Source organism: Ischnura elegans, chromosome 2 (genome assembly GCF_921293095.1).
Source record: "Ischnura elegans chromosome 2, ioIscEleg1.1, whole genome shotgun sequence".
NCBI lineage: Eukaryota > Metazoa > Arthropoda > Insecta > Odonata > Coenagrionidae > Ischnura > Ischnura elegans.
Window position 1 is genome coordinate 99,336,277 of NC_060247.1, and position 13,187 is coordinate 99,349,463.

The window sequence follows — 13,187 nt, forward strand, 5'->3', positions numbered from 1 at the left end:
TTCTCCACAATTCTTGTTTTACGAAAAAATATTTACGCAATGGAAAACATTGCATGAGAAAATTAGTAATTTCTTGGGCCAATGCTTTAATGGGAAACCATTAATATAAATGTAGTTTCATTTAGATGTTAACAGTATTTCTTTTCCATTTTTAAAATAACATTAAGATTGAAAGTTTCCCCGTAGACAAGTCAATATGATATGTATTGATTCGGAAAGCGAACTCATCCGCGACTTCCGTAGGCTCCACGACTTTTTAGAAGGTTCTATCTTTATTACGTCATTGGTATATGTTGTCCAATACAGAGAATTTCGATCATATGATTCTAGTCACTTTTTCCAATTGATCTATAGCGCATTACTTAGCTTCTGCGAATTAAGTAAATGTTAAACCAGGCCTAAATCTTCAATTTAAATCTTAAATAATGTCCTTTTAAACATTTTGTTGATACCTAATTTTTAAAATAAATATTGGAAGCTTTAACGCTTTATCACAATTAATTAGGTCAAATTAACATGCTGTGAATAAATTGGTGCATTCATCCCCTTGTGCTGTAAGCTCCCTAAATGTATATTTTCTAATGGGAGAACCGAAGTGAGGATGTTATGGACAAATTATATCTTTAAAATAAGACAAAAAAAATGTATCTAAGACAGCTGGTTTAAGATTAATAAGAAATGATGAAAAAGCTTGCTTGTTCGGCACGAAAATGGAAAAAATATAACGCGCCTTAATAACAAAAACATATTTTCATATCATAATATTGGTGTAATACGTGTTCGGTGAATTATGCAAAAATATTTTATGAATATCTGACATCCTAAATATAAAAAAATTCTTGAAATGTGGTGGTATGACAATTGCAGAAGCTATAAATGCATCCAAACATACTTAAATGTGGAGATATTATTAACCACATAACATCAGATTTTTCCTCCTAAATTCTGAAAGATGCATCATATATTCCAATGGTACAAAATGAAAGATATTACATTTCATAACAAAAGGAAATACCGGGTTGAACAATCATGAATTCAAAGAAAATTACGAAATGTGATAATACTATCAATTCTGGCTAGCGATTGCATTCTCATTGGGCGGCGGGACATATTTGGCCCGGCGATGCGGGTTAATGAGTAATCGGGAACCACCAGAGAGAGAGAATTCCACCCACATCACCGTCATGAGCATGTGATGATAAAGCGGGAGAAAGTTTATTATCATCCGATGCGTTTTGACGGCTGTCATTCAAAAGGATAGAAAAAGGGAATTTTCCGCACGACACCCTGCTTTCTAAACGGCCGTAATGATACCCCTTGATGATTAAGCAGGATACGGAATGGGTCATAAAAACGACTAATACCCTTTTTACGCCTCCGATCTCTCTCTCTCTCTCGCACGCAAATTCCCCTAATCCCGTCTCCACGTCGTTCACCGAGCCGCCTTCCTGATGACTTCCTGAGGAGAATCTGAATTAGCATAAAGCCAAGTAAACACTTCACCCAAAGAGTGATGCGCCATTCAAATTTCCAGCTTTATTGGCCAAAAAAAAGGCTGGAAATTTCATTCACTCTCACATTTGCAGCGCCGCCGTCTCGTCGGGCCGTGGAATGAAACAAAGGAGTAAAGACGGCGGAGGCAAATGCTTATACTTAAAAGAAGAAAATAAATTGGAAAAATTATACGACAAATTGATTCAAAATTTTTGCTGCATAACGAGTATCAATCGTTTTTCGCGAATAAAATTTCCTATGATTATCGATTAACATTTCATTTTATCATGGCGTTGAAAAACTCTAGCCATTTTTTCAGAACCTTGATGCAGACATTGAAAATTAAGGTGGTTCCAGTTAATTTTTAGGGTGAATGTTGAAAAAAACATGTTTTACCTAAACTATGAAATAAAACACAAATTTTAAACAAGATGGATTATTTGAAAAAGTTCACATAAACTTTATAAGCTAAACTTCTTAAATAATGAAGAAATTGGAAATAGGAAATTAGTAAGGAAAGCCAGTTTATTGATGTTGAAATTTCAAAGACAAATTATTGTGTAAATAAGAATAAATTTATGCATCTAAAAGAGCTGGTTTGAGATGAAAAAGGAGTTTAACAACAAAAGATACGCATCTTCGGCAAAAATGTGAAAAAGTTAATATTCGCATCGGCCACAGTGACATTTTTTCATACGAAAATACTAATTAATATTAGGTGAATAAGAAAGAAATATCGATCTCTGCCTACGGGCAGACTATATTAACACTTGCTACAATGCTAAAAATGCCTCTCCATATAGTTCTACCATCCAATCACTTTTCTCCCAGCAGCATTGCAACCATCTTTTATCCACGCTCTTCTGTATGTTCTCTTTTCAAATTTTTCTTGGCCTTTTTCTTTCTCAGCTGCAACTCTTCCGTAATTGCTAGTAGTTGATTTATTTCCATCCATTTAATGTGTCCATATCTTCCAGTTTTTGCTTTTCCATATTACACTTTATACCTCCTTGGAGGAAGTCTTCATGTGGACAAGATAGCTGGAGCAAACTCTAGTGATGGATCCTTTAAAAGCATTTCGAAATGCAAAAGAGAGGAGCTGAATGGAACTAATCGTGCGTGCGTAACTAAGCGTGAAGATTCACGACCCAGTGTGAAGTTAAATACACCAAATATAAATTCGCAATGGAGTCATTTGATACTGAAATGTATTTTTTTAGTGAGTTTCACATATTGGAATTTCATAAACAGGATTTCTGGAAAAATTTACTCACGCGACAAAATCAGCAATACTGTATTAAGTGGGATTTCATTGAAGTTTTATAAATTCCTGAAAGCTTCCAAATATATTTATTGAATGGAGGGACTAATACCATAAATGAATTTTTCTGCAATAATGACTATTTTTAACTATAAAGTATTAGTCTAAAAAGTATGTTTTGAATTTAATGAAATAGCTGGTTCCTAATGGAGGGGATAAAGTACCAGACGAATGCAGAAAAATCTCTCATGCTCTCTCGAGACCCTAGCTCAATCCATTGTTAAGTCTATCTCTTGAAACTCATGGAAGTAGCGATTAATCTCCATCTTACAGCTTTTTTTCTTATCTCGCAATGGAAAGTGAGATTTATTCGGACAACAGAAGTCTTTAAGTCCCCCTATTTTTTTCCTGCGAAGAAAATCCTCTGTCGGCGATAAATAACAGGGGCTCGAGTGGGCTTTGAATTCTCTCTTTCGAACGTTCTTTTAATTTTTCTCATTTTCTTTAAAACTCGTTTACTTGTTTTTCACGGTATTTCTCCTATTTCTTTTGTCTTGGCCGCGGTAATACTCAACTCTCACATCTAGGTGGTAGCAAGTAATTCACGCATCTACATAGTATCAAGCCACCTTATAGTCATTTGGACGTAGTTGTTAGGACAACAGTCATTTACCTTTATGTGAAAATAAAGTTGTTTGTCGTTAGGGTTGTTTGACAACGGCTTAACATTCATTTAAGTGCTTTAACACTAGAAGGCCGAAGGGGTCAAATTTGACCCCTCGGCGTTTTTAAATTGCTGACGATTTCTTAATTTTTTTCTGACTGAATTGAATTTTTGTGACTTTTCATCTTTTATGACAAGACGTGAACACGGTGAATTTCATAAAAAACGGTTGAACGGTTAATTTGGAAATTTAACTTTTACCTTCGAGCCCGGAGGGGTCAAATTTGACCCCCTCCCTGTGATAGAGTTTTCAACGTTCCCATTTCTTTGCATCATAGCTATTATACTATAAATGTGTTTTTGAACTGTTTGAAAATACTCTAATGAAACACGATCTCATCTCTCTATACCTTCTAAGTCGTAAAAGTCCATATTTTACTCCTTAGCCACATCAACATGCTTGTTTTGCATTTCCTCTCTGATGTTTACTTGAAATATCAGTCACCGTGGTGTTTGAATTGAAACTTGATATTCGTTGAGTGTGTTCATACTTTCAATGTGTCTATTCCTTCAATTTGAAGCTTACTCATTCACAAGTCCGCGTCGTTGATTTTGAAATCTGATAGTTTTTTACTTGGCAGGCGGAGTGTTGACTGGCGAAGTTTTTTGATGCTTAGTGAGCGTCGATTTGAAACTTTGTCTCTGCGTGGTGATGGTGATTACATTTTCTCACATCATTTGTTCTCATATTTCTACTACCTACCATTCAGTGTTTGTTTCAAAAGCCAGTCGAAGACGAGCACTGTTGGAAGGTGGACTTGTCGACAGCGAACTTCACTCGTTGTCCGTGTTCTTAGCTATGGCTCGGAAAGGATTATCCCACGAGGAGCTTCTCGCAGCCTTACAGGACATAAGTGGAAATGAATCGGGTTCTGATTGTGGTTTAGGGGAAGATAGTGATTCGAGTAGCGACGAAGAACCTTTTTTGCTGACAAACCATTCCATCCCATCTTCCGAATCGGATTCAGATGTCCCCGATACAAGGTTGGAAGACAGCAGTGCACCCCCTCAGCAAGATCTAAGGAAAAATACTATTGAGCATGGTAAGTAATTTGAAATAACATGAGAATGTGATGTACTAAAAATAGTACTGGTAGATATTTATTTCTTTCCTTGAAATTATTTTTCAGAGAAAAGGAAGCTTTTAGAAGGAAGCAGGGGCCGTGCGGTTCGAGGAAGTAGGGGCCGCCGAGGGATCGGAGCTGTTCGGAGAGCAACGAGCCTACGAGGACATCTAAAAAGTCGTGGGAGTCGTGGAGGTTATGTCATGACGACAGCTTTAGATACCACGGATTCGCAAATGTGTCTCCCAAGAGGTAAAGAATCGGAGGGAGAAAATGGCATAGGTACTATTCCATATGCCGCAGATGGTAGTGAGTGGAGAGTAGTGCCCCCAAATGAAGGTCTTCCTGGGAGGCTTGCGAGACAAAATGTGTTCGTGGATAGGGCAGGACCCACAGCGCATGCCAAGCGCTTTATAAATGAAACTTGCTCGAGCGCCTGGAGGCTGATTATAGACGAAAAAATTCTCAGGATAATAAAAAATTGTACCGAAACAGAAGCTCGAATGAAGCTTGGAGATCAAAATTGGTCTGTGACATTAGAGGAGCTAGATGCTTTTTTAGGAATTTTCTATTTGAGAGGAGTCCTCGGGGCCAAATCTCTTCCCATAAAATCATTATGGTCAGTGAAGTGGGGTGTGCCCTTATGCAAAGCCGCAATGTCTAGAGACCGTTTTCAAGAAATTTTGCGTTTTCTTAGATTTGACATAAAATCAACAAGGCCAAGTAGACTGGCTACAGACAAATTTGCGCCTATATCCGAGGTGTGGAGCAATTTCATTGAAAATAGTCAGGCATGCTACATTCCAGGGCCCTACGTAACAATAGATGAACAACTTTTCCCCACAAAAGCCCGTTGTCCATTTTTGCAATTTATGTCAAGTAAGCCGGATAAGTACGGGCAAAAATTTTGGCTAGCTGTGGATAAGGATAAAAAGTATATCATAAATGCTTTTCCCTATCTAGGAAAAGATGATTCCAGGCCAAATGATATGCGTCTCGGAGATCACGTGGTGCTACAGTTGATTTCCCCCTACTTAGGAAAAGGAAGGAATATAACTTGTGATAGTTTCTTTACTTCTCTTTACCTCGCAGAGACTCTGAGGAGTAAGAACACTAGTGTAGTTGGAACTATCAACAGATCTCGAAGGGAGATCCCTTCTGAAATCAAAACCTGTCGCATGCAGCTGCACGAAACTAGAGTTCTGAAAAAGGATAATGTCACACTCACCGTATATCAAGGCAAGAAAAATAAAAATGTTCTTATAGTAAGTACTATGCACCCAAATGTGACCGTTAATTTAGGTTCTAAACATAAACCAGAGACAGTTTTATTTTATAATGAAAACAAATACGGCGTAGATATAGTAGACCAAATGGCGAGGCTTTATTCAGTAAAGCCTGCAGCTCGACGTTGGCCTCTTCACACTTTTAGCAACATTCTGGATCTCGCTGGGATAAATGCTTGGATTCTCTTTAGAGAGGTAAACAATTGTAAGATCTCTCGCCGTAAGTTCCTTCTTACTCTCGTAGAGGAGCTAACAGCTGCTAACACCCTCGCACGTCAGGGGCCATCGCAGATCGAGGACGATGATAATCTGTGTGAAGCAAGCGCGAAGCGCAAGAAATGTCAAGTGCGTTTGAAATGTAAAAAGGATGCTAAGGGATTCCTAATTTGTAAAACTTGTAGGAAACATGTGTGCAACAAATGTATTTTTTTAGAGCGAAAGGTTGTTACATGTGTGGGCTGTCAAAGTAATTGATTCTCTTCTTAGGATGCACAGCAGCTGAATTTAGTTCCGTGATGTATGGTTCCCCTTGAATGTAATCATGGCTTATAAAAATAAAAAATTGTAAAAAAGTATGATTTTTATTGTCATTTGAAATAATACTCAGTTAACCAATATAAAATATGTTTTTCTGTACTTGTAGTCTAAAAAGCGGTTAATAGTCTTGACAAATAACTGAAAAAAAAATTAAAATGAGGACCTGCTGGCATTCATGAGAAATAGGTTCTCACAAGAATAGTTTAAAAAAGAGAAAATGTTATAATAATACATCTGATTGGAGAATAAAGTCGTTATTTACAAGTATTATGTAATCCCTAATGAATAGCATAGCATAAATCCCATGAAATAAATGGATGAGTCAGAAAAAAATAAGGGGGTCAAATTTGACCCCTCCGGCCACCAAGGTTGAGCGAAATTGCCGTCCTCCTAGTGTTAATATTCGATAGAATAACGATAACTTATCTGTTGCGCAAAATATGTCTCTTATTTATGTTTATTTGTTCTTTCTTGTTTCTCTCTTATTTTCTACACTTCCTTGTACTTGCCTTTCTCCATTTTCCTTTGCATTGATTTTTCAACCAATGTAAAATGTTGTAAGAAAATGACGTCATTTAATTCTGCACCAACTGGCGTACTGATTTCTCACACCTTTTTTACCTTGGCGGGAGAATGAGTCACCCACCCAATAGGTTGCAGGTGTAGATGGCCACATCAAATTATTCTTTCGAGAAGAGTCTCTCTTCTCACTTGTTATTAATGCTATTCAACTTAGAGTATGAGAACCACGTCCATTTTGAAATTTATCAAGGATGTGCCGAAAAGGTCAGTGGAAAAGGTGGGGGAATGTTTCTCTTCTCTGTTAGAACGTCATTAAGCTGGCGTATCATCAACTTGTATGTCCTTGTAGGGAAATATGCTTACTCAAATGCATTAGTTTTACACTATCAGAATTGGTTTTATGCTGTCTTTATTTTTATCTATCCCAAACCAATTTCTCCGCTCCCCAAGGTTTTTTTTTTCCATCGAAGCGTCTTCAAATAATGTGAGTGACTAACTATTTTGGTTTTCTTTTTGAAAATTACACACAGTGAAGTGCCTGTTAGAATGTGCATTTTCTCATACGTGATAAGCAAAAGAAAGATATTATTGATATCTAAATTACTGTAATAATAATATAAAAGTTGTTGATTGATTAAGTTATTGTATTGTGAACCTGAAGACTTAATAAGAATATAAAATAATGGGTACATCATAAATTACAACAGTGCCTAACTAATCTTGTTCTTCATTGGCTACTTACGCTGCATTGTGTTTCTTTCGTTTCCGTCTTATTTAATCTTCTCGTACCTCACTTTGTTTTCATATTATCTCACATTATTCTTCACTTGTACATGTGAAGTAGGTATACTTCATATGATTCTAAAACAACTTTTCTATCCTTTTATGTGTGTTGTCACACTTCTGACACCACGTGTCCTGCGGCATCGGGGGGAGGGGGGTTATTGCTGTTAAACCACCTAACTGTACGGTCGCTTGTTGGCATTACAATAAAGAGGCCAAACCTGGAAATTGTCCTCATGTACTTATTTTACGGCAACAACACATTATGCCGCTCAACTTTCCTCATGGCGGAAATTATCGTCGATAAAGACATAGCCTGCATGAATTTCCTTGCAATATTTAAATTCTTGTCTTTAATTCTCTTCGAACCGCCATTATTTCCATTAGTTGCTAAGTTTGAGTTATTTATAGAGAGGATAGTTCTACTTATTTCGTCTCTGAAAGGGTAAATAAACCATTCCATGTTAAGTGGAATCATTAACAGGATCTAAAAGAAGTAGATTAATTTTGTTACAACCCCTATGAACGAGCAAAAATTTGAAACTGACAACAGCAAGATTTATTATGGGTATCTTCAGTGATTGATAAACAAGGGGAGTTCAAATGTTAAAGAGCAACTTATTCGTATTGTGCATTGATAGTGACCTGAAGGTGGGCGCAAAAATCAATCATTACTTGATCAGTTCTCTTACCTTACTGATACCATATGCTATCTGTTTTAGGTTTTTGACAATCTTATTTTCCACAATTACTGAATTAAACTTTAGGTTTATTTTTAAATGAATGCATTAAGCTTTTAAGTCTTCTAATCCACGAATTAGGTTTCTAGTTTATTCACTGTCTTCCGTTACTAAGACCTTCCTTTACTAATATTATACGTATACGGTCACAGTCGGTGTTTTCGCTTTTCGATGAAATGTGGAACTGGCTGTAAACTTTTGCGTTCGTATTTCATCGAAGGATCATCGAGATCAGAAAATTGAACCCTTTAATAATGTACTCAACGACGCTACTCGGTCTATTTCTCTGTGCCTCAGCTGATTTTATGGTACTAACCATGAAATACTTAGTTTCTGTCATACCTTACTGCAACATACTTAGCTTTCGATATGCTTCGCCGGGTCGTAACCCTTGCAATACTCCTATTATCAGGCTATGTATTGAGAATCCCCAACCGGTTATTTTTTTACAATGTAATATAAAATTCGTCGTTCCCACCCAAAATTTGGGTGCGTTTCAGTAACCACTCCCTCTCACGCCTTTCGTCTCCACCCCCGTTATCGGTTCATTTCCGTTCTCGTCGTGGGATGTGGGAACTCGGTTCTTTTCAAATTCACATCGTCCTTCCTGTTCGATATTATATTCCAAACCTGCCGGGAAATGACGGCGCCCATGCACAGTGAGATAAAATATATATATTTTTTTATTTTCGTGTAGGAAATGTGGCAATTGGATTAGAAATTTAAAGAGCAGATTAAAAGCATCAATCAATACCGATTTCAGGAGCATATATACTAATTAAAAACTCATTTTTGGTAAACGAACCATATTTTTTTTACAAATGTAAGATCTTAGATTTTCCTACCGTATCAGGTACAGAAAGGATTCTCGGGTTCTCCACGGGATAATTGGCTCTATGTCTCCCGACGTTTCGAAGAACAACTCGTTCTTGAACGTAACAGAATGGCCATCATAACTTGCTGATGATCATTAAATTCACATATTTAATCATAATTGGCATTTTATGCACTTACTTACATCTTCATCCTAATTTATTTTGTGCTCAGCAAATACGGTACTTTTATCAACCTCTAAAATTCAATAGAATCCTCTTTTTTTCTTTCTCTTTTCTTATGTTGCATAAAAGAAAGTGATACCTGAACGTTATATCAACATATAGACTTGCGAGCAAGTTCAAAATTCGCTTTAGAATAGGATGTATGGACCTAACAGTGCTATTGTGCGGAAGAAATCGGTTCTATGAGTGATAAAGAGTGATAATATCAGAGTTTAACCAAAACTTGACCTATCTCCAAAGTGAGTTATTTTGACATTTCCTCCTCAGATCCTTGATTCCACCCACTGTAACATGGCTCGTTTTTCATAGCTACCTTCAGGAAAATAAATGACTGGAATCGAGTTTCTTCAATTGGCAAGGACAAATTTTATCTGCATGATAATCAGTTAGATTTCACTCCGGCTCATTCATCCAAATAACTTGTTCCATTGAAATGTCGCAATCACTCCTACATTATTCCACGACATTATAGCTCCATGCTAAGGTAAACGTTACTGTTGGATAGCATAAAAGGGTGTTTTTATGCGATCTCATGTATGATTACAACGATCTGTAAATTGGACGGAACTTCTTTATCGTAGAAATGTATTGAACGGGAAAACGGACTTATTTGATTCCAATTGATTATTCTCTGAATATTTAGTCGAGAAAATAATCCTGGTGTGATTTGTTTCATATTCATATTTCGCCTATCGGCATAAAATGCTAGTTGATGTTTTTTTACCCATTGATCCGCGTAGCATAAAAAATACGTTTCGAATGTATCATGTTATTCGCAAAAAAGATGTCCCCTTAGAGAAATCTGTATTAGTTGCAAGTAATTATTATCTTTAACCAAACAAATAGGAATAATGGCGATATCTTTTCATTTGGCTTTACACCAATTCTAATATTTTGAATCGACGATTCCATTTTCATGTAATGATTTTGATTTCAAAGTGCCAAAATAATTTTAAATTGTCATTATGATGATTGTATTTTATGAAGTTATATTGTTTATTTTGTGCTTGTTTTATTACAGCATAGAACAAGGCTGCATTATTTTGGGATGTATCATACGTCAGGGTTTTATTTGTATCCGTATGTTAATACGCTTTAAAGCACTGTCTATAGTTTCTATATTCATCTGCTCCTAGTGTTAAATGCAAGTCCAGTGTTTTATGCTATAAATATCGAATAGTGGTATACAGAGTAAAAGGAGATGCATACATGACGCCATGTTATTAAATCCGGGTCGTGCTTTTTCAAATATATTATTAAACCTAACAAACTTTTTTTTTACATTTTCCGCATAAAAATGAAAATGTTTCATGTGCTTCAAAGCCCTTTGTTATACATTGAATGTACTGCTTGGAAACATCGTCAATGGCCACCAAACCACTTCTGGTACACTATATTTATAAACGGGTCGATATTTTTCCATCCGGCCCTTTCGTTGGAGACTTAAGACGGACAGTTGCCTTTTACTGATTTAGGGTGGTAAAGTGAAATGGGTTGTCTCTTCTGTGGTGTGGGCTTGTTCGCCTTTGATTTCGTTCCTTGAAAAAGGCCGTAAAATCCGCATTGAGGGTACATTCGTCTCTCCGGTAATATAGTGTGTGGTTTTGGGCTTGAAATGTGTAGAGATAGATTGAAAGTAACATTTTACGCAAGGCCGGTGGCGCAGTGGGCTGGTTAATAATCCAGAAATAGAACGGATCATCGTAAAAATTTTAATAGCAGTCGCTCAGAATATTTTTAATTTTCTCAGACGGAGGAAATTTTATGTGAACATAATATTTTTTCCGGTATTACCGCGTATGAATCAGGATCTCTGACGTTTTGTAACCCCAACTGAAAAACTGAATTGAACCAGGGGTCAATAAAGTCGCGTCGCGGCAATCTTATTCGTCCGTGGTCAAAAATATCAATAACTTTGATAAGCTTAATATTGAAAAAAGTATAGTTATTTCTACTTTGATGCTGATCATGGCACATTTACATGCAAATTATATCTCAGAACTAAATGTGACTTTCGATGTTCATTTGATGCTAATTTATAATAATCTCTTTTGTTATTTTCAAAAATTAAATTGTATCTACACTTCTTGCTAGTTTCGAGCAAAATTTTGTGCAATACAATCAGCTGTGAGGAACGGGAATATGGAAATCTTAATATGGAAATTAGCTTGTGTCGCATATAGAGTCAAAGATTTGTCTGACCACTGGGGTGGCACTGCTTTTCTGCCATCATTTTAAATCCTTATCGGATAATCATTATAAGGCTCTGTGAAAATGACATGAGAAACTTTCGGTAAAGCGTTGGGTCTGATCCTAATATTTGAGAAACTTGAGGACCAATTATTAAAAATCCAACAACTATACGGACTTAACGTATGAGATAAGAGCTCGTTGGTCTTGATGATCGTCTAATAAATTCTCCTTCGCAATCAATTAATGGAAGCCTTAGGAGACTGGGACTGTTATCATCGAGGGTTGGTTGTTCTTGGTAGAAAGTATAGGTAACGACATGCCATTGCATGGAGTTAAATAGGCACTGTTTATTTTTGTGATTTGGAAGAGAATAAATGTGCAAGGGGTTACCGAGAAGAGAACAATGGCTCGGGAATTATATTTTCACGGGCTGAGGATTGACCGGTATTGACCTGTTGACCTGTTGAAGATTTGTGTCTAGACCCGTCAGCACCCAAAGTTTTTTTTTTTAATTCACACATATATCACTTTTAACAAATGTGATACATATGAGCTTAACACAATGAACATAATTCAAACTGACTGAGTAATAAAGGAAACCTTCTACTAAGTATATGCACCAAAATGTACGCTAAAATTCACGTATTAAATGCATTGCAGGGGTATTGGCTCAGCACTGCAATGGGTGCCATATGGCACCCGTGGGCGTTGACGGGTAGTCTAGGCTAGATTGAAGTCTTTGTGCTTGAAATATACAGTGATAATGATGAAGCAAAGGTATCGTCCGCTAATCATGACCAGTGTTATGTGGCTCTAATATTTGATTTTGTAAATGTCAATGTGTATCTATTAGACTGCCGTTACGAGCAAAATTTACCAAAATGTAAACTTCTTATCGAAGCTCGGAAGAAAGGCTCAGAATTTGGGTACATCAACTTGGACAGATCCCCCCATCCTCCGTCCTCCCCCTCCCGTTCGTTGGCCGGCACTTTTGGAGATGGAGCGTGCCCTCCTCCCGTCCGGATTGGAGGATAAGAATACGAATTGAATAAGGCTGAAGTGTTGGAAGGAGCTGAAAGTGAACGGTCGGGGAAAAAGACTTAGAGAAATTTCCTGGCGCGACCGAGCGTTTCACCCTTTCTATTAATAATCCTTACTTCCAAGTATATACTATGCTCCTCGTCTGTGCTTGCTTTTTTTTACGTTGTGAGCTGACGAGTAAAGAAAAAGATATTGTGAACGAAAAAAAGAGGAGATACACTTCCATTGAGAAGGTGAGGAAAAGGGATGTGACAGGAAACGTATGCCAAAAATATTTCGAGAGCAATGCGCCTTTCACGTCAGTTGACGAAACGTGTAAGAAAAAAAAAGAGTTACTCTCCATTTTTTTGTTATCCCTTCTGTCGGCAGGTATAAGACCGTGTTGGAAAGAAAGGTGGTAGTGTATTTATTGCAATAAAATTTCCTTTGGTCGAATCTCGCCACGGGGTAGTTGTTTCAAGATGAGGGGAAAGGAAATTGTTTG

At 36.9% G+C, this 13,187-nt stretch overlaps 1 protein-coding gene across 1 annotated transcript; it reads left to right on the forward strand.

The window, feature by feature from the left end:
• Nucleotides 1–3,591: 3,591 nt before the first annotated feature.
• LOC124153221 lies at nt 3,592–12,697 on the forward strand. Its single transcript, XM_046526320.1, has 3 exons — nt 3,592–4,522; nt 4,610–4,825; nt 12,516–12,697. The coding sequence occupies exons 1-3, from the start codon at nt 4,132–4,134 to the stop codon at nt 12,695–12,697; spliced, it is 789 nt and encodes a 262-aa protein (XP_046382276.1). The 5' UTR covers nt 3,592–4,131.
• Nucleotides 12,698–13,187: the final 490 nt, after the last annotated feature.